This window comes from Pogoniulus pusillus, chromosome Z, assembly GCF_015220805.1.
Source record: "Pogoniulus pusillus isolate bPogPus1 chromosome Z, bPogPus1.pri, whole genome shotgun sequence".
NCBI classification, from domain to species: Eukaryota; Metazoa; Chordata; class Aves; order Piciformes; family Lybiidae; genus Pogoniulus; species Pogoniulus pusillus.
In genome coordinates this window covers 40295030-40320919 of record NC_087309.1, presented here as the reverse complement: position 1 = coordinate 40320919, position 25890 = coordinate 40295030, and the positions used below count along the sequence as shown (strand labels likewise).

At 46.5% G+C, this 25890-nt stretch overlaps 1 protein-coding gene across 6 annotated transcripts in view; it reads left to right on the top strand.

Moving 5' to 3' along the window:
• The window catches only part of MCTP1 (multiple C2 and transmembrane domain containing 1), a 411441-nt gene that overhangs the window by 158127 nt on the left and 227424 nt on the right, over positions 1-25890 (top strand). For all 6 annotated transcript variants that reach the window (XM_064140769.1, XM_064140771.1, XM_064140772.1 and 3 more), the window contains exons 3-4: positions 15795-15937; positions 21678-21757. In XM_064140769.1, coding sequence (XP_063996839.1) covers positions 15795-15937; positions 21678-21757 — 223 coding nt within the window. The remainder of the gene's footprint in view (positions 1-15794; positions 15938-21677; positions 21758-25890) is intronic.

The following is a 25890-nucleotide window of genomic DNA, read 5'->3' as shown; positions in this document are numbered from 1 at the left end:
TCTCTGCTGCACCATTTTCTGTGAGGTATTGTAACTGTAAAAATTCAGAGCCACTTAGTCCCTGCCTGGAAATTATTTCAGTGTTGAATGTGTTCAGAATTTGATTTGAGAACTGGAAAACCAAACTGCTGTGTTTCTGCACAGTACAGGCCCACGTGGGCTGCATGGAAGGTCACATAAATGAGAAGGGATCACTGTATTTTGTGTGTGTGTGTGAAATGATATGAAACTCCCAGAAAACTGTGGCTTTTTGTTGTTTTGTTTTAGATTGTTTGTTGTTGTTGTTACGTCCCAAACAGAAAAGTGAGTCGTGGGCACAATTCATCCTTGAGTAATACTGATCTATGCCAGCAGACATGCTCAAAAGGTACATGCAGACAGATGAGAAGTGCAAGGAACTTCAGGTGGGGTTGATCCTTTGACACTTGTATGAAGTGATAGGTAGAGAGGAAACGGCCTAAAATTGTGTCAGGGGGGGTTTAGGTTTGACACAAGGAACAAATTCTGTGGTCCGAGAGTGATCAGGGATTGGAAGAGGATGCACAGAGAGGTGATGGAGTCCCCATGCCTGGAGGTGTTCCAGAAATGCTTGGCCATGGCACTTGGGGCCACGGTTTAGTGGCTATAATGGTGTTGTATAGATGGTTGGACTGGGTGATCTTAGAGGTCCTTTCCAATCTTAATGATTCTACGATTCTATTCTACTATTACAATTGGTTTGCAGATTCTAGTACTAGGGATTGGGAGGTTTGCTATACTTTTTGGTCTTTTTGGATTTTCAGTCTTTGAGATGTTTTTAGTATCCCTTAGAAGTGGCAGAGCACTGGGAACAAAACCTGTTTCTTCTTTTTCCCTTCCATGATGAATGCGCATGGGGTCTGCTTATTCAACAAACACATTTATTTGCTAAGGAATCTAAAATTATTTCCCTTCCTTTCAGTTTCAGTGCAATTTAGGCACCGTGGGAAGGTGTTTACTATTCACTTTGATTCCAGATGACATTTTGCTGTGTAGTTGAACTGATTTTTCCTTTGCTTAGACATGAGGAGCGGGGTGCTAACAGTGCAGATTGCAAGGTGTGATTATTTACTGCTGGTGTTTACAGGGGCCAAGCCTCCACCCCTTTTTAGTAACTTTTGTTCTCAAAGAGGATAGAAATGGTCACAAAGTGGGGAGAAAAGCAGGTATGTTCCTGGGTATATCACTGCAACCCATCACAGGGGAAGCACAGTGCCCTGGTGTAAAGTGACACAGCAATCACAGCGTTCTCCAGCAAGGTCAGGCCCTGTTCCTGATCCCAGCTTTCTCTGACAGCATCTCATTCTGCTGGCCAGAAGGACCAGGGAGATGATTATCCCCTACTGCTGAGGGCACACCTTGAATTCAGTTTTGCATCCCTCACTCCCAGAAGGACATTGAGGGGCTGCAAGAGATCCAGAGAAGGGCATCCAAGGTGAGTAAGGGTCTGGAGAACTGGAGAAGGGGGCTGGGGAGGAGCAGCTGAGGGAGCTGGGGGTGTTTAGTGTAGAGAAGAGAAGCCTAAAGGGAGACCTCATTGCTCTCTACAGCTCCTTGAAAGAATATTGCAGTGAAGAGGAGTTGGTCTCTTCTTCCCAGTATCAGGTCAAAGAAGGAGGGGAAATGGCCTGAAACTGTGCCAGGGTAGTTTAGGTTGGACATGACAAACATTTTATTTGCTGCAAGAGTGGTCATGGATTGACACAGGCTGCCTGAAGGTATTCCAGCAATGTGTGGCCATGGCACATGGGAACATGATTTAGTGATGGTGTTGGGTTGAAGGTTGGAGTGGGGTGCATTAAAAAGAGTGCATTGAACAGGTCAAGGCAGGTTCCACTCCCCCTCTACCCTGCTGAGGCCACAGCTGGAGTATCGTGACCAGTTCTGGGCTCCCCAGTTTGAGAGGGACAGGGAGCTGCTGCAGAGGGTCCAAGAGGAGCTGTGAGGGTTATGAAGGGACTGGAACATCCCTTCATAAAAAAAAAAAAAAAAGCTGAAAGACCTGAGCTGTTTAGCCTGGAGGAGAACAGCCTGGGAGGAGATCTGAGTGTTTACAAATACCTGAGGGGTGGTGTTGTGGAGGCAGGAATTAATGTGTGGCCGAGTCGGGAATTTTTTACAAAAATAGTTACTTTATTTTCCCAAAAACCTGCGCCCAAAACTATTTATACAAAGATTAATTTAGTTTAATTAGCAGATTCAGTCGCATGAGAATCATCTACAGGGATACCATCAATAATCTGACTATTTTGGAAGTCAGAAGTTGGAAAAGGCTTTAGCTATTAATTAATAGCAGGTTTCTTACTAATAAAGTTGAGCCAAAATAACTCACGATCAGGCTGGCTTCCTGGTGAGGTTTGTCTCTCTCGTTCTCCTGCAGAAGCTGTCGGAGAGTCGTTAAGAGGCATTCAGCTCTTACAAAGGTGTCAATGGGGAAGCAATCCTTTGAAGCTTTCTGTATTCACCTTAGGCGAGTGAGGGGGGGGGAGTCTCAGGCAGGCACGAACGTCCAGGCAGTAACCAAGTCCAAGACGGGAACCCCCAAGGGTGGGAAGCCCCCCAATTTATACCCTTGCCAGACAAAGGGCAGAGTTACCACACCTTAGGTGCGAAAGCGCACAGCCAATCCCGGCTCTATCCCAGCACGGGCACTGCACAGGGCACTCCTCATGCGGGCAGGACCCCTTTGCTCACCCCCTTCATGCCTGCGGGGCAGGCGAGGCGGGGGGAACCAGGCTGCTTTCCCCCTCCCATTCAAGCCACGGAGAGAGAGGAATTTAGGGGTACACAGGACTTCCAGGACAGGTGGATGTCGATAAGAAGTGGCCAGGTTCTTGTCAGTAGTGCTCAGTGACACAACAGCGGGCAATGGGCACAAACTAGAATCCAAGAAGTTCTGCCACAGGTAGGGGATGGCCTCTTCTCCCAGGCAACCAGCAACAAAACAAGGAGACACAGTCTCAAGTTGTGCCAGGGGACATCTAGGCTGAATGTTAGGAGGAAGTTCTTGCCAGAGAGCATGATTGGCATTGGAATGGGCTGCCCAGGGAGGTGGTGGAGGCACCGTCCCTGGAGGTGTTCAAGAAAAGCCTGGGTGAGGCACTTAGTGCCATGGTCTGGTTGACTGGCTAGGGCTGGGTGCTAGGTTGGCCTGGATGATCTTGGAGGTCTCTTCCAACCTGGTTGATTCTATGATTCTATGAAAGTGCATCAATCAACTTCAGCTCAGGTTTAAATGTCCATTATACCTTTTTTTTTCTGAGCCAAACCCATGCAGGCTGCATGCTGCTCAGTCTTCTTTCTATTTCTTTTGTGTGGTACTTGACATTTTTATTTCACATTATAAGAGTCAGCTTTTACTTCAGTTTGCATTTAAGATGTAGTAAATCGTTATCCCCAGGGAATAGAGAAGAACTTGAATGGTTTTAATGGAGAGAAAGATCTTTGACTGTGATGTTACACTGACAAGGACAACTCATGCTTATATAAAAAATAAATATTTCTATGAAATCTGAAGATTTAATGTTTTAAGAGCCACAGTGAGCTGTGTTTTGTAGGCAAAACAAATCAGAGCCCCTCTGCCTTTGCCCCAGGGGAGGTGAAACCTCTGATTTTGCCAGAGCTGGCTGTCTTGATGTGCAAGTGGTCATGCTTTAAGCACCTTCAGGAAGATTTTAAACATTTCAGGAAGATTTTAAGCAATTCCTGGAAGATTTAAAACCATTTCTGAAAGATTTAAAACAATTTCTGGAAGATTCTAAACAGTCATCGTCCCTGGAGGTGTTGAAGAAAAGCCTGGATGAGGCACTTAGTGCCATGGTCTGGTTGATTGGCTAGGGCTGGGTGCTAGGTTGGACTGGATGATCTTGGAAGTCTCTTCCAACCTGCTTGATTCTATGATTCTGTGATTTCTGGAAGGTTTTAAACTGTTTCCAGAAGACTTTAAATCGTTTCTGGGAGGTTTTAAACCATTTCTCAAAGATTTTTAAACTGTTTTGGGAATATTTTAGATATTTCAGGAAGATTTTAAACATTTCTGGAAGATTTTAAACCAATTTCTTGAAGATTCTAAACCATTTCTGGAATATTTTAAATATTTCAGGAAGATTCTAAACTATTTCTGGAAGATTTTAAACATTTTGAGAATATTCTAAACATTTCAGGAAGATTTTATCCAATTTCTGGAAGATTCTAAATGATTTCAGGAATATTTTAAACATATTGGGAAGATTCTAAATATTTCTGGAATATTCTAAACCATTTCTGGAAGATTCTAAACCATTTCTGGAAGATTTTGAACATTTCAGGAAGATTCTAAACACTTCGGGAAGATTCTAAACATTTCAGGAAGATTTAATCCAATTTCTGGAAGATTCTAAACTATTTCTGGAAGATTTTAAACATATTGGGAAGATTCTAAACCATTTATGGAAGATTCTAAACCATTTCTGGAAGATTCTAAATTTCTGGAAGACTTTAAACATTTTGAGAAGATTCTAAACATTTCAGTAAGATTACAAACCTTTTCTGGAAGATTTTAAACCATTTCTGGCAGATTACCAATTCACTCCTAAGGTTCTAGTGGCAGAGCAGACAGTATTTAGTTCTATTGGGTCTTCAAGAAAAGCCTGGATGAGGCACTTAGTGCCATGGTCTGGTTGACTGGCTAGGGCTGGGTGCTACGTTGGATTGGATGATCTTGGAGGTCTCTTCCAACCTGGTTGATTCTATGATTCTGTGATTCTGTGATTCTATGATTCTGTGATTAAGGGAGATAATTCTGTTTACATTAACATAAATTAACCAGCATCACAACTTAATCTTAGAGGAAAACATTTTTGTGGCATGCTTGTACTTTTTCTAAATCAACCATCCTTAAAGTTTAGTATTTTAAGTGTTTTCTTGAAACACAGTGACCAGAGCACATTTGCCTTCAGTTGTGTTCTAGGACAGTGTTTCTTTTTCACCCTTTCTGTTTCACAAGTGTAATTAGTAATTGCCTAAATGAAGATTTACTCAGCGTATTAAACATTATGATCATGGGCTGTGTTAAAACATGCTAAAGCTGCATGGCTTTTCTTTGTAGTGCAGAAATGAGTCCTCAAAAGAAAGGTAAAATGCTGTGATTGTGGCAACCAATATTTTTTTTTAATGGGCCCTGAATAATTAACATTTTGTATTCCCTGTTGACTCCTGAGTAGAGGAACTCTGCATCCTGTAGCATCCAAGTGCTCACTTGCGAGTTTGTAATTGGCATCTTCATTCCTAGCATAATACTTTTCCAGAAGGGCTTTGTGTAATTTAGACTAATTGCTGTCACTTTTCAGGTGAACTGGGTGGATAATTCTTTGATGGGTGGATAGCAGGACAGGAAGCAGAAGTATTTAGGGAGAAGCTGTAGGTTTTGATATTGTGGTGTTTGGTTGTGGTGTTTAGGGGTTTGCTGAAGACCAGTGAGGCTTGGCAGCTCTCATAGGAGACAATTACTGTTTCTACTTGTTCAATTGCTAGAGCTGTGGTCATTATTTCATTTTCAGAGTGAAAGGTTGGACAGAGCAGATGTATTCTTCAATGTTTCTTTCCATGAGATGCTTCACATTGTACTTAGAAATACAAAATATGTGAAGTACTCTTGAGTTCACCCGTGTTTTGTGTGACATTCTCAGCTCACACATACTTCTCCTCCCAGGCTTTTTTCTGCCTTGGTTGTGACAAAGAACATAACTGGAGACTGAGAAACTTTATTAAGAGGAGAATGAGGGGCCTGGAGCACAAATCCTATGAGGAGAGGTTGAGGGAGCTGGGCCTGTTTAGCCTGGAGAAGAGGAGGCTCAGGGGTGATCTTATTACTGTCTACAACTACCTGAAGGGGCATTGTAGCCAGGTGGGGGGTGGCCTCTTCTCCCAGGCAACCAGCAATAGAACAAGGGGACACAGTCTCAAGTTGTGCCAGGGTAGGTCTAGGCTGGATATTTGGAAGAAGTTCTTCACAGAGAGAGTGATTTCCCATTGGAATGGGCTGCCCAGGGAGGTGGTGGAGGCACCGTCCCTGGGGGTCTTCAAGAAAAGCCTGGATGAGGCACTTAGTGCCATGGTCTGGTTGATTGGATAGGGCTGGGTGCTAGGTTGGACTGGATGATCTTGGAGGTCTCTTCCAACCTGGTTGATTCTATGATTCTATGAGTGTGGATGGAGTCAATGAAAGAACTCTTATTGCAATCAACTCAGAACAAATGTTTGTATTAATAATTGAGCTCCTCAGGAGTGATGACATCAACATTATTGTGCATCTCTCCACACCTCAGAGAGCTGGACCACATTCTCTATGAGGACAGGCTGGGAGGGCTGGGGCTGTGCAGCCTGCAGAAGAGAAGGCTTCAGGGAGAGCTTAGAGCAGCCTCCTGAAGCCCTGAAGGGGCTCCAGGAGCACTGGGAAGGGACTCTCGATGAGGGTTGGGAGTGCCAGGATGAGGGACAACAGCTTTGAGGTGGGAGACAGGAGACTGACACTGGAGAAGAGAAAGAAATTGTTGAGAGTGAGGGTGGGGAGACACTGTCACAGGTTGCCCAGGGAGGTTGTGGATGCCCCCTCCCTGAAGGTGTTAAAGGCCAGACTGGATGAGGCCTTGAGCAACCTGGGCTGGTGGGAGGTGTCGCTGCCCATGGCATGGAGGTTGGAGCTGGGTGATCTTTAAGGGCTCTTCCACCCTAAACCATTCTGAGATTCTCCTGTGGCTTGCTTTCTTTTCAAATAATTACAGATCAAACGAAGCAACTCCAGGACTGAAAGTAAAGCTTTTTAGACATGCTGGTAGGTCATGCGCACTCTGAGTGAGGTGCAAGAGCACAATAGGGGAACATGAGGACTTCTGCTTCATCCTTTCTGTCTCATTATGAGTGCTTGCGGGGAGCAGTCTCCAGCTCATGGCTCAGTCTCTTGTTCACAGTCACCCCTGTATTCAACATCGAATTGTGTTTGGTTAGCAGCTTATCAGTGTATATGAAATAGGATTTATTTAAGGAAAAAAACTTCTGTTCAACAAGTGGCCTAATGCTGAGAAGCCTCTTAAGAAGCCTTGGGACCCAATTAAGTAAACACATAGAATTTTCCATGTTTTTTTTTCTATCCAAGACGGCTGTGGTTATGTTCTGCCCAAATTTGCTGTAGTACTCAGCTCTGCTTCCTTCTGAAATCAGTTCAATATTCCTTTGAACAAACACCTCGAGTTTTTCTCCAGCAAAATAGTTTTTAATATTTCTTTATGTCTGCCTACAAGATCTGACTACATCTTAAATTTGCAAAGTAAAATCCATTATAGATGTTTGCATAGAGAGAAGGAAGTGTCAGACCCTGCTGTTAGTCCTGGTGATGGATGTGCAGGACTGGAGGGTACCTTGTTTCCCAGGGTCAGGTAGCAGTGGCTGTGATGATGGATACTGTCTCTCATGGACCTTGGCAACATCTTCAGGTATCCTCCAGGATGATGGTTCCTAGGAAAAGAGAGGCTGCCACCCTGTGCCAGGATTCCTTACTGCCTTTATGCAGCAGTGGTGGAGCTTCAGGACAGCAGTGTCTCATGACTAAGGTATATTGAGAGATATTGAGGTCATGAGTGAAGCCTCCTGGTGATGTTAACTTCTACAGATGAGACAGAGTTTGAGCAATGAAGGCTTACTGTGTTAGGTTCACTTAAAAGATTTGGTAAACAGGAAACCAAGCAAAAAAATCAGACTTGTATTACAAGAATCTGTGATGGATGTCAGAGGCTTGCAGGCTCAGTCTCAGGGGTCTTTGAATTTTTGTATTCTTGTGCAGTGAACCTGTGGTCAGTCTGAGGTAAACTTGAGTTTCTTTTTCTCTTTAGAAGTGTGGTACTGAGGCACATGGTTTAGTAAAGACTTCACAGGGTTGGGTTAAGAATAGGATTTGGGGGCAATAACTGTGCAAAGGACTCAGGTCCAGCCAACATGGATTTAGGAAGGGCAGATCCTGCCTCTCCAACCTGATCTCCTTCTATGATCAGGTGACCCGCTTGGTGGATGTGGGGAGGCTGTGGATGTGGTCTGTCTGGACTTCAGCAAGGCCTTTGACACTGTCCCCCACAGCAAACTGCTGGCTAAGCTGTCAGCCCATGGCTTGGATGGCAACACTCTGTGCTGGGTTAGGAACTGGCTGGAGGGCCGAGCCCAGAGAGTGGTGGTGAATGGTGCCACATCCAGCTGGCAGCTGTCACTAGTGGTGTCCCTCAGGGATCTGTGCTGGGCCCCATCCTCTTTAACATAGAATCATAGGAGATAATTGTGTTCCCTTGTTTTGGTTTGGTTTTGAAACAGATCTTCATAGGTGATCTGGATGAGGGCATGGAGTCAGTCATCAGCAAGTTTGCAGATGACACCAAGCTGGGGGCAGATGTGACTGGGTTGGAGGGCAGAAGGGCTCTGCAGCGGGACCTTGACCGCCTGCACAGATGGGCAGAGTCCAATGGGATGGGGTTCAATAGCTCCAAGTGCAGGGTGCTGCACTTTGGCTACAACAACCCCATGCAGAGATACAGGCTGGGGTTGGAGTGGCTGGAGAGCAGCCAGACAGAGAGGGATCTGGGGGTGCTGATTGATACCCACCTGAACATGAGCCAGCAGTGTGCCCAGGTGGCCAAGAGAGCCAGTGGCATCCTGGCCTGCCTCAGGAATGGTGTGGTCAGCAGGAGCAGGGAGGTCATTCTGCCCCTGTACTCTGCACTGGTTAGACCACACCTTGAGTACTGTGTCCAGCTCTGGGCCCCCCAGTTTAGGAGGGACATTGAGATGCTTGAGCGTGTCCAGAGAAGGGCGACGAGGCTGGGGAGAGGCCTTGAGCACAGCCCTTGAGCACAGCCCTACGAGGAGAGGCTGAGGGAGCTGGGATTGTTTAGCCTGGAGAAGAGGAGGCTCAGGGGTGACCTTATTGCTGTCTGCAACTACCTGAGGGGTGGTTGTGGCCAGGAGGAGGTTGCTCTCTTCTCTCAGGTGGCCAGCACCAGAACGAGAGGACACAGCCTCAGGCTGCACCAGGGGAAATTTAGGCTGGAGGTGAGGAGAAAGTTCTTCACTGAGAGAGTCATTGGACATTGGAATGGGCTGCCCAGGGAGGTGGTGAAGTCACTGTCCCTGGAGCTGTTCAAGGCAGGATTGGACGTGGCACTTGGTGCCATGGTCTAGCCTTGAGCTCTGTGGTAAGGGTTGGACTTGATGATCTGTGGTCTCTTCCAACCTTGATGATACTGTGATACTGTGATTTGGTGAACTCAGAGGTATCTTCCAACCACAATATTTCTAGGATTCTAAAGATCATAGAATGGTTTATGTTGGAAGAGACTTTTAAGGTAATCAAGTCCAGCCATTATGTGCCTCTGCTCTGTCTAATTGCTAAACCATGCCCCTCAATAGTGCATCTCCACAGCTATAACATCCCTGCAGGGACAGAGGCAACCACCACTGTGCTGGACAGTCTAAGCCAGGCCTTGACCACCTTCATGGGGGAGAAATTTCTCCTAATGTCCAACCTAAGCCTTGCCTGGCTCAACTTGAGGCTGCTTCCTCTCATTATATGACAGATCACCTGTTTCTTGGGAAACCAACCTCCACTCCAGCTTCCTCTCAGGGAGCTGTAGAGAACAATGAGGTCTCCCCTCAGCCTCCTCCTCTCCAGACTAAACACTCCTAGGTCCCTCAGCTGGTATTTCACCAGCTTCATTGCCCTTCTCTGGACCTGCTCCAACCCCTCAATGTCTTTCTTGGAGTGAGAGGGATTTGAATTGATATTGAAGAACATTATTTATTAGTATTAGTATGTTATGGGATGATACAGTTAAATAATACCTTAAAACATGCCTGGGGTATTTTTACTTGGGCAATATCACTATGAATGCACAATTCCTACATAAAAATTGTATCATATGTGTGAAAATGCTTGTTGTTATATATTAAAATTGTGACCCTGTGATATAAAGCAGTGCTGGAGGTGCTTGGATGCAGCTCACAACTGAGAGAAGACCCAAGCTTTGGTGTCTCTTCTGGAGCTCCTACCCTCCCATGATGTGAAAATATTGCTGAATCATTAGGTTTTTTTTTTTTCTTTTCTTCTATCTCACCTTTCTCTATTGCATATACTTCAAAAAATGTGATGGTCTCTCTTCAAGGAATGGAAAAGGTCTATGAGGAGCCTGGAGCTTTTAATTAAGTGGACCTAACGAGTTTTCAGCTTTAATTAGAGGATGTGTCAAAGCAAGATTCTTGGTGGTTCTCAGCAGAGAGACAAAAGCTCAGAGGTTTTGCAGTGGAATGTAAGTGGAGCTAATATTTGACCCACCCTCCTCATTGAACTATAATTAATTAATTAATTAATACATACTAAATCATTTGACATCTGGATGCTAAAGCTGTTCCTTGGGTAGGTATCTCACAACAGCATGTGAGATCCATTTCAAATTTCCAAAGAGTTTTAGAGGATTGTTAATTCTGCTCCATCAAATGTAGCCATTGAAGGCTTCAAGGCAACCAAGGGTGAAATCAGTGTCAGAATCAGGGCTTGCAGTGAAGTTGTGGCTACTGTTGCTGCTGCTGCTGCTTTGTTTGTGTCCATGGTTAAAGTATTCATGGATCGTAGAATGTGTCATTTGGCAGGGACCTTCAGAGGGCATCTTCTGCAAGCCCCCTGCAGTCAGCAGCGGCATCTCCAACTAGAGTAGGTTGCCCAGGGACATGTCAACTTTGGCCTTGAAAGTCTCTAGGGGTGTAGCCTCCACCATATCTCTGGGCAACCTATTCCAGTGTCTCACCACCCTCTTGATGTCCAGCCTAAATCTTTCCTTCTTCAGTTTCAAGTCATTGTCCCTCACCTTATCTCCACAGGTCCTTTTAAACCGTCTCTCCCCAGCCTGCCTCTTCAGATATCAAAATGCAGCTCTAAGGTCTCACTCAAGCCTTCTCTTCTCCAGGCTGAACAACCCCAACTCTCCCAGCCTGTCCTCATAGCAGCGGTTCTGCAGCCCTCTGATTACCTTCGTGGACCTCTTCTGGACCCTCTCCAGCAGATCCCTGTCTGTTTTCCATTGGGGGCCCCATAGCTCATGTCCAGTTTCACACCCACCAGTACCCCATGTCTTTTTCTGTAGGCCTGCTCTCAATCTCAGCATCCCCCAGCTTGGATTGATACCAAGAATTGCCATGACTCAGGTGCAGGACTTTGCACCTTTGCCTTATTGAACCTCATGAGGTTCTCCTCAGCCCACCTCTCCAGCCTGTCCAGGTCCCATCCTTCCATCTTACCAAGCACACCACTCAGCTTGGTGTCATCTGCAGACTTACTGAGAGTCTCCTTGATCACACTGTCCATGTTAATGATGAAGATACTAAACAACACTGCTCCCAGTACAGACCCTTGAGGGATACCAGTTGTCACCCATCTCCATCTAGACATCAAACCATTGACCACTGCCCTTTGGATGCAGTCATCCAACCATTTCTTTATCCACTGGACAGTCCACCCATCAAATCCACATCTCCCCAGCTTTAGGAGAAGAACACTGGGGGGGGGGGGCTGTATAAGAGGCATTACGGAAGACCAAATAGGTGACATCTTTTGGTTCTCCCTTGTCTAGTGATGTAGTTATACCATTGTAGAAGGCCACTAGGTTGGGCAGGCAGGACCTGCCCTTGGTGCAGCCATGCTGGGGGGTCTTGAATCACCTGCCTGTGAATTTGAGGTTCTTCAGATTTCAATTTCAAATGTCTGATCTTTGCCTTAAGAAGTATCACCTCTACTTGAATAACAAAGAACAAGACAATTGTTCTGGAGAAGACGTTTTTATGCCACCAAAATAGTTACAGAAGGGAATGGCCGTGACCCTTTCAGGTGAGTTGGGAGTTTTGTGCCAACATGGTTTTTATGTAAAGGAGATAAAATTTTAGGTAAAGTGCACTGACATCTTGTGGCTGCGTGGAACAGTGCAAAGAGCTGTGGTCATCCCAACCGTCAGGCTGAGAGGGGACAGTAAAAATGTTGACAAAAGGTCATTACCACATTTCTCAGCCTCTGGAGTATGCTGGCCTTGTGAAAAGCATTAAAAGACAAAAAAAGTCTGCCTTATAATTTTCCTCTTACTCCAGAAGACGTCATGATTCTTTGTGCTGGAATCACTCTTTATCTTAAGGTAGTCTTGGATCTCTGAGGAGGAAGGGTTGAGGGCCCTGTGGCTGATGAGCCTGGACAAGAGCAAGCTGAGGGGGGATCTGATGAATGCTCAGCTCTTGTCAGTGGTGCCCAGGGACAGGACAAGGGGCAAGGGGCATAAACTGGAACCCAAGAGGTTCTATCTGACCAGGAGGAGAAACTGGTTTAGTGTGAGGGTGCTGGAGGGCTGGAGCAAGCTGTTCAGAAAGGTTGTGGACTCTCTTTCTCTGGAGAGATTCCAACCCCCTCTTGCCATTGTGACCCTAGGCAAAGCTGCTGTGTGTGCCCCTGCTTTAGCAGGTTTGTTGGACTGAATGATCTACAGCTACCTGAGGGGAGGTTGTAGCCAGGAGGAGGTTGCTCTCTTCTCTCAGGTGGACAGCACCAGAACAAGAGGACACAGCCTCAGGCTGCGCCAGGGGAAATTTAGGCTGGAGGTGAGGAGAAAGTTCTTCACTGAGAGAGTCATTGGACACTGGAATGGGCTGCCCGGGGAGGTGGTGGAGTCGTCGTCCCTGGAGCTGTTCAAGGCAGGATTGGACGTGGCACTTGGTGCCATGGTGTAGCCTTGAGCTCTGTGGTAAAGGGTTGGACTTGATGATCTGTGAGGTCTCTTCCAACCTTGGTGATACTGTGTGATACTGTGTGATCTCCAGAGATCCCCTCCTACCCCCACCGTGTGATCAACTGCAAATATTAAAGCTCAGAAATAACTAAGAGAAACAGAAATCCAAATCTCATCCAGTGTTGCTCATTAAAATTAATTTCACTTGTGTGACACTGACATCTCACCAACTGGCATTTAAAGGAAGTTCTTAGTTTGAACTTTATATCCAGCCTTTTTCCTGTGTTTGAAGATTTACATTTGTTTTTGCAAACAAAAATACTTAAGTGTGTGTGTGGGGTTGTGATCAATATACACATGAAAAGATGAGTAGTTACAGGATCACTGACTCAGAGAATTGTGTTGGTTGGAAGAGACCTTTGAGATGATCAAGATAACTGCTAACTCAGCATTGTTAGGTCACCACTAAACCACATCCCTTGGCACATCTACACAGCTTTGAAATCCCTGCAGGGATGGGGACTGAAGGATATCTTCAGTCAGTCACAGAAGTTGACCACTGGAGACATAAGTTGTGTCCTCTAGTTGTGCCCCAGAGTCCATCCAGCTGCAGAAGGACCACCTCTCTCAGATGGACTGGGTCACTGATCTGTTTGCTGGGCAGTTCCTGAAATCACAGAATCAGTCACAGAGTCACAGAATGTTAGGGGTTGGAAGAGACATCCAGTGATCATCCAGCCCAACTGCTCTACCAAAGCAGGATCACCTAGGGCAGTTCACACAGGAATGCATCCAGACAGGTCTTGAAAACCTCCAGAGGAGGAGGTTCCACAACCTTTCTGGGCAGCCTGCTCCAGGGCTCTGTCACCTTCACCATAAAGTGTCTCCTCACATTGAGGTGGAACCTCCTGTGTTCCAGTTGTACCTATCACTGGGCACCACTAGAAAGAGCCTGGCCCCTTCATCTTGATGCTCACCCCTCAGGTATTTATAGACATTCATCAGATCTCCTCTCAGCCTTCTCCAGACTAAACAGCCCCAGGGCTCTCAGTCTTTCTTCGTAGCAGAGATGTTTCAGTCCCCCAGTTATCCTTGTAGCTCTCTGTTAGACTCTCTCCAGCAGGTCCCTGTCTCTCTGGAACTGGAAAGTCCAAAAATGGACTCGATATTCCAGGTGTGATCTCAACAGGGCAGAGTAGAGGAGGAGACGCTTGTTTGATCTGCTGGACACACTCTTACTCATGTACCCCAGGGGACCATTTGCCCTGTTGGCCACAAGGGCACATTGCTGTCCCATGGAGAACTTGTTGTCCACCAGCACTTCTAGGTCCTTTTTTTTGGGGCTTCTTTCCAGCAGGACAACCCCCAGTCTGTAGTGGTGCCTGTTGTTGTTCCTCACATGCAGGACTCTACACTGGATCTTATTGAACTTCTTGAGGTTTCTGTTGCTGGCTTGGGGTGAGGTCAGTTACTCCTTCCAACAACAGCAGCTTGCTCTGGCTTCAGCTTTTGTCAGGATCAGCTTCATGCAGCTCAGTCACTCTGTGGTGGGACTGCTGGACAGAAGTGGAAAATGCATTTTGTCCCTTCTGCCCTGTCCTTGCCCCAGATTGCCTCCCTTTCCCATATGCCTACTCTAGGTCAATGCATCAAAAGCTGAGGTCAGATTGTGGGCAGCAGCATCACAATGTGGTCATGGCAGCACGGTAGATCTGCATCTGAAACCCCAGGGCAGGGGAAAGTGATTTTGTTTTAAACCAAGTGATTTTGGTCATTCACTTTCCCTCTCCACACCTGCATACTCAGAAGTTACAGATGTGTTATCTGGGTCATGCATGATAGGAAGGTGAAGGCTGGCAGCCAACAGGTCCTCCCCACATCTCCTTGGCTCCTGCTAGTGAGGTGACCAATCTGTGCTGGTTTTGGATGTGCCAGTTTGCACCTTCTGACAGCTGGTAGTGTTATGTCTGTCCTGTCTTGCCTATGTGTGTGCCATCAAGTTTTTGTCTCCCTGCATGATTGTCTTGAAAAGAGGGCAAAGATGTGTTCCTGGGTGGCTGCTAATTTGTGCCCTTGACACATGCCACCAGCTGTTCCTTCTGACACCTCAGTACCCACATCCCATCCATTCTCTGTTTGTGCCCTTTGGGGTTCTCTTTTTTGTCTTCATTAATTGTTATTCAGTGGCTTAGGGTCATAGAACTGTAGAATGGTTTGGGTTGGAAGTGACCTGAAAATACATCTAGTTCCAAGCTCCCTGCCATGGGTAGGGACATCTCCTGCCAGCCTGTGTTGCTCAAGGCCTCCAGAGAGGGGTCATCCACAGCTTCCCTGGGCAACCTGTGCCAGTGTCTCTCTACCCTCACTCTGAAGAATTTCTTCTTAGACTTGTGACCTCCTGTGGAAAGGAGATGGCTGCAGGAAGCAAGTGAGCTTTGTGGGCTGACTGTAGGGTTGATTTGCTCTCTGAGTGGTGTATGAAATATGTTTTCATGGGAGGGGAAAGCTTGGACGCAGTGAAGTCCATGGAGACTTGCACTTAGTAGTGTCAGCAGACCCTGTAGATAATCAGATTAATACTTTGCAGAAGTGATTTTAACTTCATAATCTAATTCTTGTGATGGCATTAAAATCAAATCCTAGTACTAATAAGGACATAATTAACCCTACACTACAGCAGCCAGTATTTCTTGTCTGACTTTGGATATGGATTGCAAACAATGTAAGGTCATGCAAGCACACACTTAACATTGAGTGAACCACCTGAGTAATTCATAGATTCATAGGCTGGATTAGATTGGAAGTGTTCTCGAAGGTCATTGTAGTTACACTGTGGAACATAATAAGTTGTGACCATAAAAGATTTCTTTCTTCAGCTGCTGTTTTCATTTTGGCTATCAGTTGACATTACATTTGTTTCTATTTAATGAGTCTCCATTCCCTTCATGTATTAAAGGACATAGTGAATTGTGTGTTTGTGTCTGTTTGTCTTTTTGGCAGGAACCAGTGATCCCTACGTCAAGTTCAAGCTTGGAGGAAAAGAAGTCTTTAGAAGTAAGACCATACACAAGAATCTCAACCCTGTGTGGGAAGAGAAGGCTTCCATTCTTATAGAGAACCTCAGAGAACCACTGTACATAAAGGTGAGGACTGCCTGACTTAAGTCTGTCAAATAACAACAGAAGATTTACTGAAATAGTTAATATTTTCATAGAATCATGGAATTGTTTGGTTGGAAAAGACCCCTGAAATCATGCAGTCCAACCATTGGACATTGGTCACCATGGTGACCACTAAACCATGCCCCCAGGTGCCATGTCCACATGTTTCTTGAGTACTTCCAGTGATGGAGACTCCAAACCTGTTCCAATGTCTAAAGTAGTTTAGTATACTGGAAGATTTATTTTGTAGGAGTGCATTGATAAAGAGTATTTAGAGGTGAAATGCATTTAAATTAAGATCTGTTTCACAACCATATCAATTTCTTTTTCTTTTTTTTTTTTTTTAAGGAACATTAAATATGAACATTTTTGTTTAGTTTCAGTCCATAATTGCTCTGTACTTCATTAGTGTAACCTTAGAACATGGACAGAGAAAGTATACTGTGTTTCATAGTGATGTCATCATCTTTATGGATATACAAGGATGATGAAGGGTCTGGAACCTCTGATGAGGAGAGGCTGAGAGCCCTGGGGCTGTTTAGCCTGGAGAAGAAGGGATCACAGAAATGTTTCAGGGCTGGGTATCAAGAAGAAGGGGCCAAACTCTTGTCAGTGGTGTTCTGTGATAGGACAAGGGGCAATGGACTCAAACGGGAACCCAGGAGGTTCCAGCTCAATGTGAGGATAAACTTTTTTTGGTGCAAGGGTGCTAGAGCCCCGGAGCTGCCCACAGAGGTTGTGGTGTCTCCTTTTCCACACATTTTCAAGACCTATCTGGATATGTTCCTATGTGACTTGCCCTGGGCGACCCTGCTTTGACCAGAAGGTTGGACTGGATGATCTCTGGAGGTCCTTTCCAACGCCTAACATTCTGTGATTATATGATATGAAATATCATTGCATAGTTCTGATATGAAGCATCATCAGTTCCATTAAAAACAATTCTTTGCCAAGGTCGATTTGAGCAATGTATGTGCTCCATTCTCCTAGATGTTAGCTTTCCTTCCATTTGTAGCTGAACACTGTAATTCTGCATGGCTGAACCTTGTAATTTTACACAGTGTGTCACAAGTGAGAGCCACAAAAATGATCAGAGAGCTCAAGCACCTCTGCTGCAGTGACAAGCTGAAGGAACTGGGGTTGTTCAGCCTGGAGAAGAGAAGGGTCCAGGGGGACCTTAGAGCTGCCTTCCAATACCTGAAGGGGTCTACAAGCAGGCTGCAGAGGGACTGTTCCCAACGGCCTGCAGGGACAGGATGAGGGGAAATGGTTTGGAATGAGAGAAGAACAAATTTAGATTGGATGTGAGGAGGAAGTTCTGCACCATAAAGGTTGTGGAACTCTGCAAAAGATTGCCCAGGGAGGTGGTTGGGGCCCCATTGCTGCAGATAACTGAGAGTCAGGCTTGATAAGGCTCTGAGCAATCTGATCTAGTGGAGGATGTCTCTGCTGACTGCAGGGGGATTGTACTGGATGCCCTTTGGAGGTCACTTCCTACTGAAGCTCTTCTATGATTATATGATTTTGGCATAGTAGTGACATTGCTTATTCCATATTAACAGCTATTTTGAGTTTAAATCAAAGAGAGACCAGCAGTGCACAGAGTAATTCCTAATTACTCTAACCTACTAGTGGAAGTAAGTACTTCCTAACTGTCCACGTTGGAAAGGAAGCTAGAATCATAGAATCATAGAATCAGTCAGGGTTGAAAAGGACCACAAGGATCATCTAGTTCCAAACACCCTGCCGTACGCAGGGACACCCTACCCTAGATCAGGCTGGCCACAGCCCATCCAGCCTGGCCTTAAACACCTCCAGGGATGGGGCCGCAACCACCTCTCTGGGCAACCCATTCCAGGCTCTCACCACTCTCATGCTCAACAATTTCCTCCTCACTTCCAGTCTGAAAAGCTGTGATCATTGTTTTATAGGCAGAGCATGGAAAGGCACATTTCTGGCTACAATAATTTGTAATGATCTATGTGCAAAACTGACCCTTAATCATGTAAAACTAAGCAGATAAAAAATGGAGTTCTAATTGTGTCATCTAAAGAACTGTGGTCTTAGAGATCTAATTTAGAGCATACACATATCAGAAGTGCTTTGAAGAAGATTGGATGTGTAAAGTTTTGCCTAAGTAGTCCTTTAAATTTGCCTTGAAATGATGCAAAGCTTGAGATTAATATCAGTCTTAATCTCAAATATATGACAAAAGAAATTAATGGAAATATGAAATTGTAGGGTGTTTTTTTTTTCTCCTAGTAAATTAATGCTTCTTAAATAGCCTAATCAGTCTGTAGCATGTTTCATGTATTCTACCCAGACAATTTACATCACTATTAGAAACCTGTAAAGTTAATTTTATTAGAAAAGTGTAAAGCTAATTATAATTCTCAGCTGGCATTTCCCTGCCCTTAATAAGCTTAGTGACTCATAAGGAATGAGCACAAGCCAGCAATGAGAAAGGGAAAAGCAGACTCAGACACAACATGGCTTCCAGTTTTCGTTTATTTATGCCAAATACCAGCCCTGAAGTGAGGTCATGGGGAAATAGCTTCTATTTTACTTACCATTTGTGTAAGGTTAACCCTGCAGAGGGAGTGACCTTGAACCTGACCCTAGGTGGTCTTGACCCCTCCCGAAGTGAGGTCATGGGGAAATAGCTTCTATTTTACTTACCATTTGTGTAAGGTTAACCCTGCAGAGGGAATGACCTTGAACCTGACCCTAGGTGGTCTTGACCCCTCCCGAGGCATGGGTCTGAACACCACCAGGTGATGGTTAGCTCACTCCCCCTTCCTGTCTAAACATCCATAAAAGCAGGAGGACTTCCTGGTCTGGCTCTCTGTGCTCCCTGCCTCCCAGCTTACCAGCATCACCATGCTGTTCCTGGTTCTCTTTGTTTCACCACGTGGCTATCACCCACGATGCAGACAAAGCCATCACCATCACAGCCTGATTGTATTTACACACTTTGTATTTGCTTTCCCTTCCCTATACCTTTGTAACTTCCCTATCTCAGATACCTTTCTAAGTTACTGTTAGACTTTTCCTTTTAACTTCCAAATCGAGTGAGATTCATTTATTTGGGTGTGCTCACCTTTCCTCTCTCTACATCTAATCCCTTTCTTTTGGGAAAGAAGGGAGAAGAGGGAAGGGCACTCTAAAAAAATTGTTATTGGTTCTATCAAATTTATTGGAGTCTCTGGGAATTTAAACCAGAACCAGGACACCATTTTTTTTGTTAGGAAGAGTATGCCAGTTCTAGGACGAAGTCTGTCAGTGTTTGTACTCTGAGCACACAGTGTAAAATGTTTCAGTTTTTACAGTTTTAAGTACTACAAGACACAATGCAGTTGTGCTGAGTCAGCTGAAAATACCTATTTGGCGTTTTCATTTTGACTTTATTTTGGGGGGGCGAGGGGAGAGAAGACAGTTCTGCTTTGCAGGATGTACTGAGATTCCACGATTTGCTGTCCTTCCCCATCAGAGTGACTGTTAGACAGAAAATAAGAGGATACCCACTTGGTTAGATCAATGCCTAAGAGGGAGTTGTGCTCAGGTATTTACAGTTGGCCCTTCACACCCCACAGCAGTGCTGCAGACTTTGGGCCGTGGGATTTCTGTCACTACCCTTTTAACCCAATTATTTAGGTATTTGTGGAAGATTGACAGCTTTAACTGCCTCCTGAAATACAGTTTCTGTAATGCAATAATTGAAACTTTTATATCAGAACTGAAGAGCTTGAATCCAGGACTTTCAAATCTCAGTCAGATGTTTTCATTACCAGCTGTTCACAAGCCTCACTCTTAGAGCAAAGGATATATCCTGGTTCTCAGAAGTTCTTATGACAATGTTTGCCAAGAAAATTCAAATAACATAGAAAGTTGATTTTGAGAGTTGACATTTTCCTTTTTGGAGGCTAATTTTGTGTCACAGCTTTTCTTTGTTGCCATCAACCTTTTCTGTTCATTTCCTTCCAAAAGCCACCTATAGTTTGTTACTCTTCTTCTGACTTGGGAATCACACTCACACAGTAGTAGGGGTTGGAAGGGACCTTTGGAGGTTTTCCAGTCCAGCCCCCCTGCTAAAAGCCATTGCCCACAGCAGCTTGCCCAGGATTACAGTGTCCAGCTGCATTTAGAATCTTTCCAGATGTCTTGGGTTCAAATGCAAGTTCCCAGAGACTCTTATAAATTTGGTAGACCCAATGACAATTTATAGAATTTATAGAGTTTATAGAGTGCCCTCCCCTCCTCCCCCTCCTTTCCCCAAAAGACAGGGAGAGAGATAAAAGGTAGGGACACCCCAATAAATCAATCTCACTCGATTTGGAAGTTAAAAAGGAAAAGTTTAACAATAACTTAGAAAAAAAGGGATTGGAGGTAGGGGAGTTTACAAAGGATGAGGAAGGGAAAACAGCAAAATACAAAACAGGGATGGATACAACCCGAGTAGTGTGATGGTGTCTCTGCCTCGTGGCTGGTATGCAGTATCAGTGTGTGTGTGCGGTCATGAACGCAGGTAGTGAGCAAGAGGGCGAAAAGAGGAAGAGACAGGAGAACTCCTGTCTTTTATACCACAGGAAGTGGGGGGAGTGGGCTAACCATCACCTGGAGTGTGGCCCACCCCTGAGGAGGGGCCGAGACCCCTAGGGTCAGGTTCAGGGTCACTCCCCCAGGAGTGTTAACCCTATACACCAGAGAAGAAGACTCCAAGGAAGACATGATCCATCTCAAATCTATGGTGTCATTCCATGTACTGGCCAGGATTTCTTGTCTGGATGTCAGTAAATGTTTCTAGACTTTTTTTTTTAGGTATCAAGTTGTCAGGGAGGGTCCTCACAGTAGACTAATAAATGTCATTCTTTGCTTACACTTGGGGACAAACTGGGAGATTTGGGACTGTTCAACCTGCAGAAGAAAAGGGTGCAGGGAGACCTTGGAGCAGCATTGCAGTACCTGAAGGGGCTTCAGGAGAGCAGGAGAGGAACTTTGGAAAAGGGCTGGAAGTGACAGGACCAGGGGCAATGTCATTGAGCTGGAAGAGGGAAGACCGAGACTGGAGAGGAGGAAGAAATTCTCGGCAGTGAGGGTGGGGAGACACTGGCACAGATTGCCCAGGGAGGATGTGGATGTCCCTTGCCTGGAGGTGTTGAAGGCCAGGCTGATTGAGGCCTTGAGCAGCCTGGACTGGTTGTAGGTGTTCCTGCTGGTGGCAGGGGTTTGGAAGTGGATGTTCTTGAAGTTTCCTTCCAACCCAATCTAATCTGTGATTCTAAACCTTCAAAACACACAATTTTATCATTTCTAACAGTGATGCAAGCAGTGCAGTCTCCTACTTTTCAAAATCACATCACACCCTCTAATCTGTGTTTTGCAAAACTGATAAAGTTGTCAACTAATGTATAGCAAATCAATGTCTCTGCTTATCTTCAGATACTTTTGTGGTCTTCTTTTTGTGCCTCTTGTTTTTATAAAGTTTATGTTCACTTATTGCTGCCTAGAAGTAGCAAAAGCCCTCTCTCTGTGCACAATGCATTCTGACTTCTACAAAGGAAACTGTGGACAGAAAGGTGCAGGCTGCTTGCTGATACTCCTAGTTTGATGTGTGAGGGACAAGTGGCCTAACTCTGAAAAAGGAATTTCAAGAACCATTCACAAACACAAAAGTATTGTTTAAAAGTAGTGAAAATTTGCGTTTTTTTGCTGTCCATCTTAGGTCTTTGACTATGACTTTGGACTTCAAGATGACTTCATTGGTTCAGCATTTCTGAATTTCACTTCACTGGAATTGAACAGGTATGGCACTAACCAGCCCAGAGTCAGTCTTTGTGGTTGTCTCCTCATGCCATGCTTGTGGAATTGCAGGTGGAACATCATGCTGGACGGTAGTTCTACAAACCTACCCACACCAGAGAGGTGTCCTTATAGGCCAGCTTGGGAAATGTGGGTCAGATGAGTGGACAGTAAGGTGCATTGAGAGGTGGCTGAAGGACTGAGCCCAGAGGGTTGTGATCAGTGGTACTCTATTTGGAAATCTGCAGGTACTGGTGTTCCACAGGGGTCACAGAATCATTAAGATTAGAAAAGACTTTTGAGATCATTGAGTCCAACTGTGAACCAAGTACCATATCCTGAAGCTTCTACAGCTTCTTGAACACCTACAGGGGTGGTGACTCCACCACCTCCCTGGGCCATCTGGGTCAGTAGTGGGTCCAGTCTTGTTCAGCATACTCATCAGTGACCGGGATGAAGGGACAGAGTGGACCCTCAGCCAATTTGCTGGTGATGCCAAAATGGGAGGAGTGGCTGACACCTCATCAGCATATCCTGCTGTCCAGTGTGACCTGAAGAGGATGGAGCATTGGGTGAGAGAAACCTCATGAATTTCAACAAGGGCGAGTACAATGTCCTGCAGCTGGGGAGAAACAACCTCCTGCACCATTACAGGTGAAGGAGGATCTGCTGGAGAGCAGCTTTGTGAAGAAGGACTTAGGAGTGTTGGTGGACAGAAGTTCCCAGTGAACCAGTAGTATGCCCCTGTGGTTGAGGTCAGTGATCTCTAGGGGTGCGCTGTGACCAGAAGGTCCAGGGGAAGGGAATTCTTCTCCCTGGCAGTCTGCTCTGGTAAGGCCACACCTGAAGCGATGTCTAGTTCTGTGCTCCCCAGTTCAAGAGTTCAAGAGACAGGGAACTACTGAAGAGAGTCCAGTGGGGGCTTTGAAGATGCTGAGGGGCTTGGAGTATCAGTGACGTGGACAATGGCACTGAGTGCACCCCCAGCAAGTTTGCTGATGACACCAAGCTGTGTGGTGCAGCAGACACACTGGAGGGGAGGGATGCTGCTGGGTTGCTCAGAGGCTATGCAGGAGACCAGAAAGACACGAGCTTGTACCAATATGATACACAGAAGGCCAATCCGTTTATTGAAGCTAAGCATGATACTTATATAGCAGGTTGGGTACATGCATATGTAGTTCTGATAGGCTTTGATATCCACAACAGTGTTGCTTGCTCCCAGGGCTGACCAGCCTGCCCTCCTTCAAGTCCCCCTCACACAGCTCAGCTTACAGATAGCAGCTACTTTCTCAGCTTCTACCCAAGGCTGCTTCCCTGCAGCTATGCCTCTTATCAGAGTGACCCTAGCCTTACCCTGCCTGTTCTTTTCACTTCAGTTCTGCTCAAACCCCAGCGGGATGCCATGCAGAGGGACCTGGACAGGCTGGAGAGGTGGGCACAATCCAACCTCATGAAGTTCAACAAGACCAAGTGCAAAGTCCTGAATCTGGGTTGGGACAATCTCAAGCACAAATCCAGGCTGGACAGTGAGTGGCTGGAGAGCAGCCCTGAGGAGAGGGACTTGGGCGTGCTGGTGGATGAGAAGCTCAACGTGAGCCAGCAGTGTGCACTTGCAGCCCAGAAAGCCAATCAGAGCCTGGGCTGCATCAGGAGAAGTGTGGCCAGCAGGTCAAGGGAGGTGATTCTCCCCCTCTACTCCGCTCAAGTGAGACCCCACCTGGGGTGCTGCATCCAGTTCTGGAGCCCCCATTATAAGAAGGATGTGGATGTGCTGGAGTGTGTCCAGAGAAGGGCCACTGGGGTGCTCAGAGGGCTGCAGCACCTTTGCTGTGAGTACTCTGCACTGGTCAGACCACACCTCGAGTACTGCGTTCAGTTCTGGGCCCCCAGTTTAGGAAGGACATTGAGATGCTTGAGCGTGTCCAGAGAAGGGCGACGAGGCTGGTGAGAGGCCTTGAGCACAGCCCTGCGAGGAGAGGCTGAGGGAGCTGGGGTTGTTTAGCCTGGAGAAGAGGAGGCTCAGGGGTGACCTTATTGCTGTCTACAACTACCTGAGGGGTGGTTGTGGCCAGGAGGAGGTTGCTCTCTTCTCTCAGGTGGCCAGCACCAGAACGAGAGGACACAGCCTCAGGCTGCGCCAGGGGAAATTTAGGCTGGAGGTGAGGAGAAAGTTCTTCACTGAGAGAGTCATTGGACACTGGAATGGGCTGCCCGGGGAGGTGGTGGAGTCGCCGTCCCTGGGGCTGTTCAAGGCAAGGTTGGATGTGGCACTTGGTGCCATGGTGTAGCCTTGGGCACTGTGGTAAAGGGTTGGACTTGATGATCTGTGAGGTCTCTTCCAACCTTGGTGATACTGTGATACTGTGACAGACTGAAAGAGTTGGGGCTGTTCAGTCTGCAGAAGAGGAGGCTTTGAGGTGACCTTCTTGTGGCCTTTCAGTATCTGAAGGGGGCCTAACAAAAAGCTGGGGAGGGACTTTTCAGGATATCAGAGAGTGACAGGACTAGGGGGAATGGAGTGAAGCTGGAGATGGGTAGGCTCAGGCTGTATGTGAGGAGGAAGTTGTTGAGCATGAGAGTGGTGAGAGGCTGGAATGGGTTGCCCAGGGAGGTGGTTGAGGCCCTGTCCCTGGAGGTGTTTAGGGCCAGGCTGGATGAGGCTGTGGCCAGCCTAATCTAGGGTAGGGTGTCCTTGCCCATGGCAGGGGGGTTGGAACTGTCTGATTCTTGTGGTCTCTTCCAACTCTGACTGATTCTATGATCTTTGATAGCACTAGGGCTGAGAACCTGGAGAGAGTAGCCACAAAGAGGATCCAGTCAATGCTCAGTAAGAGCTTAAAGGGCTGTGAGGGGCAAGAGGATGGGGCTAGACTATGCTCAGTGGTGCCCAGGGACAGGACAAGGGGCAATAAGCACAAAGTGGACCCCAGGAGATTACACTTAGAATCACAGGGTCAACCAGGTTGGAAGAAACCTCCAAGTTCATCCTGTCCAACCTAGCACCCAGCCCTGTCCAATCAACTAGACCATGGCACTAAGTGCCTCATCCAGGCTTTTCTTCAACACCTCCAGGGACCACAACTCCATCACCTCCCTGGGCAGCCCATTCCAATGCCAATCACTCTCTCTGGCAAGAACTTCCTAACTGGACACAGTACTCAAGGTGTGGCCTGACCAGTGCTGAGTACAGGGGCAGAATAACCTCCTTGTCCTACTGGCCACACTGTTCCTGATGCAGGCCAGGATGCCATTGGCTCTCTTGGCCACCTGGGCACTCTGCTGGCTCATCTTCAGCTACTATCCACCAGCACCCCCAGGTCCCTTTCTTCCTGGCTGCTCTCCAGCCACTCTGTCCCCAGCCTGTAGCACTGCTTGGGGTTGTTGTGGCCAAAGCGCAGAACCCTGCACTTGGCCTTGCTAAATGTCATCCCATTGGCCTCTGCCCACCCATCCAGCCTGTCCAGGTCCCTCTGCAGGGCTCTGCTACTTTCCAACAGATCCACAGCTTCTCCTAGCTTGGTGTCATCTGCAAACTTACTGATGCTGGATTCAATTGTCAGATCATCAATAATGATATGAACAGGACTTGAGCCCACGACTGATCCATGTGGAACACCACTAGTGACTGGCTGCCAACTGGATGTGGCACGACTCACCACCACTCACTTCAAAAGGAAGAGAAACTTTTTTGGTGTGAGGGTGCTGGAGGGCTGGATCAGGCTGCCCAGAGAGCCTGTGGAGTCTCTTTGTCTGCAGAGATTCCACCCCACTCTGGAGATCATGATCCTGGACAAGCTGCTGTGCATACCCTGCTTGAGCAAGGGGGTGATGTCCAGAGGTCCTTTCCAAACCCACCCTGCTGGAATTCTGTGTGCTTCTCTGAAGAATAACCAAGGAAAAGTATTTGTGTTTAGAGAGTGCAGGGTGCTGCACTTTGGCCACAACAACCCCATGCAGAGATACAGGCTGGGGTCGGAGTGGCTGGAGAGCAGCCAAACAGAGAGGGATCTGGGGGTGCTGATTGATACCTGCCTGAACTTGAGCCAGCAGTGTGCCCAGGTGGCCAAGAGAGCCAGTGGCATCCTGGCCTGCCTCAGGAATGGTGTGGTCAGCAGGAGCAGGGAGGTCATTCT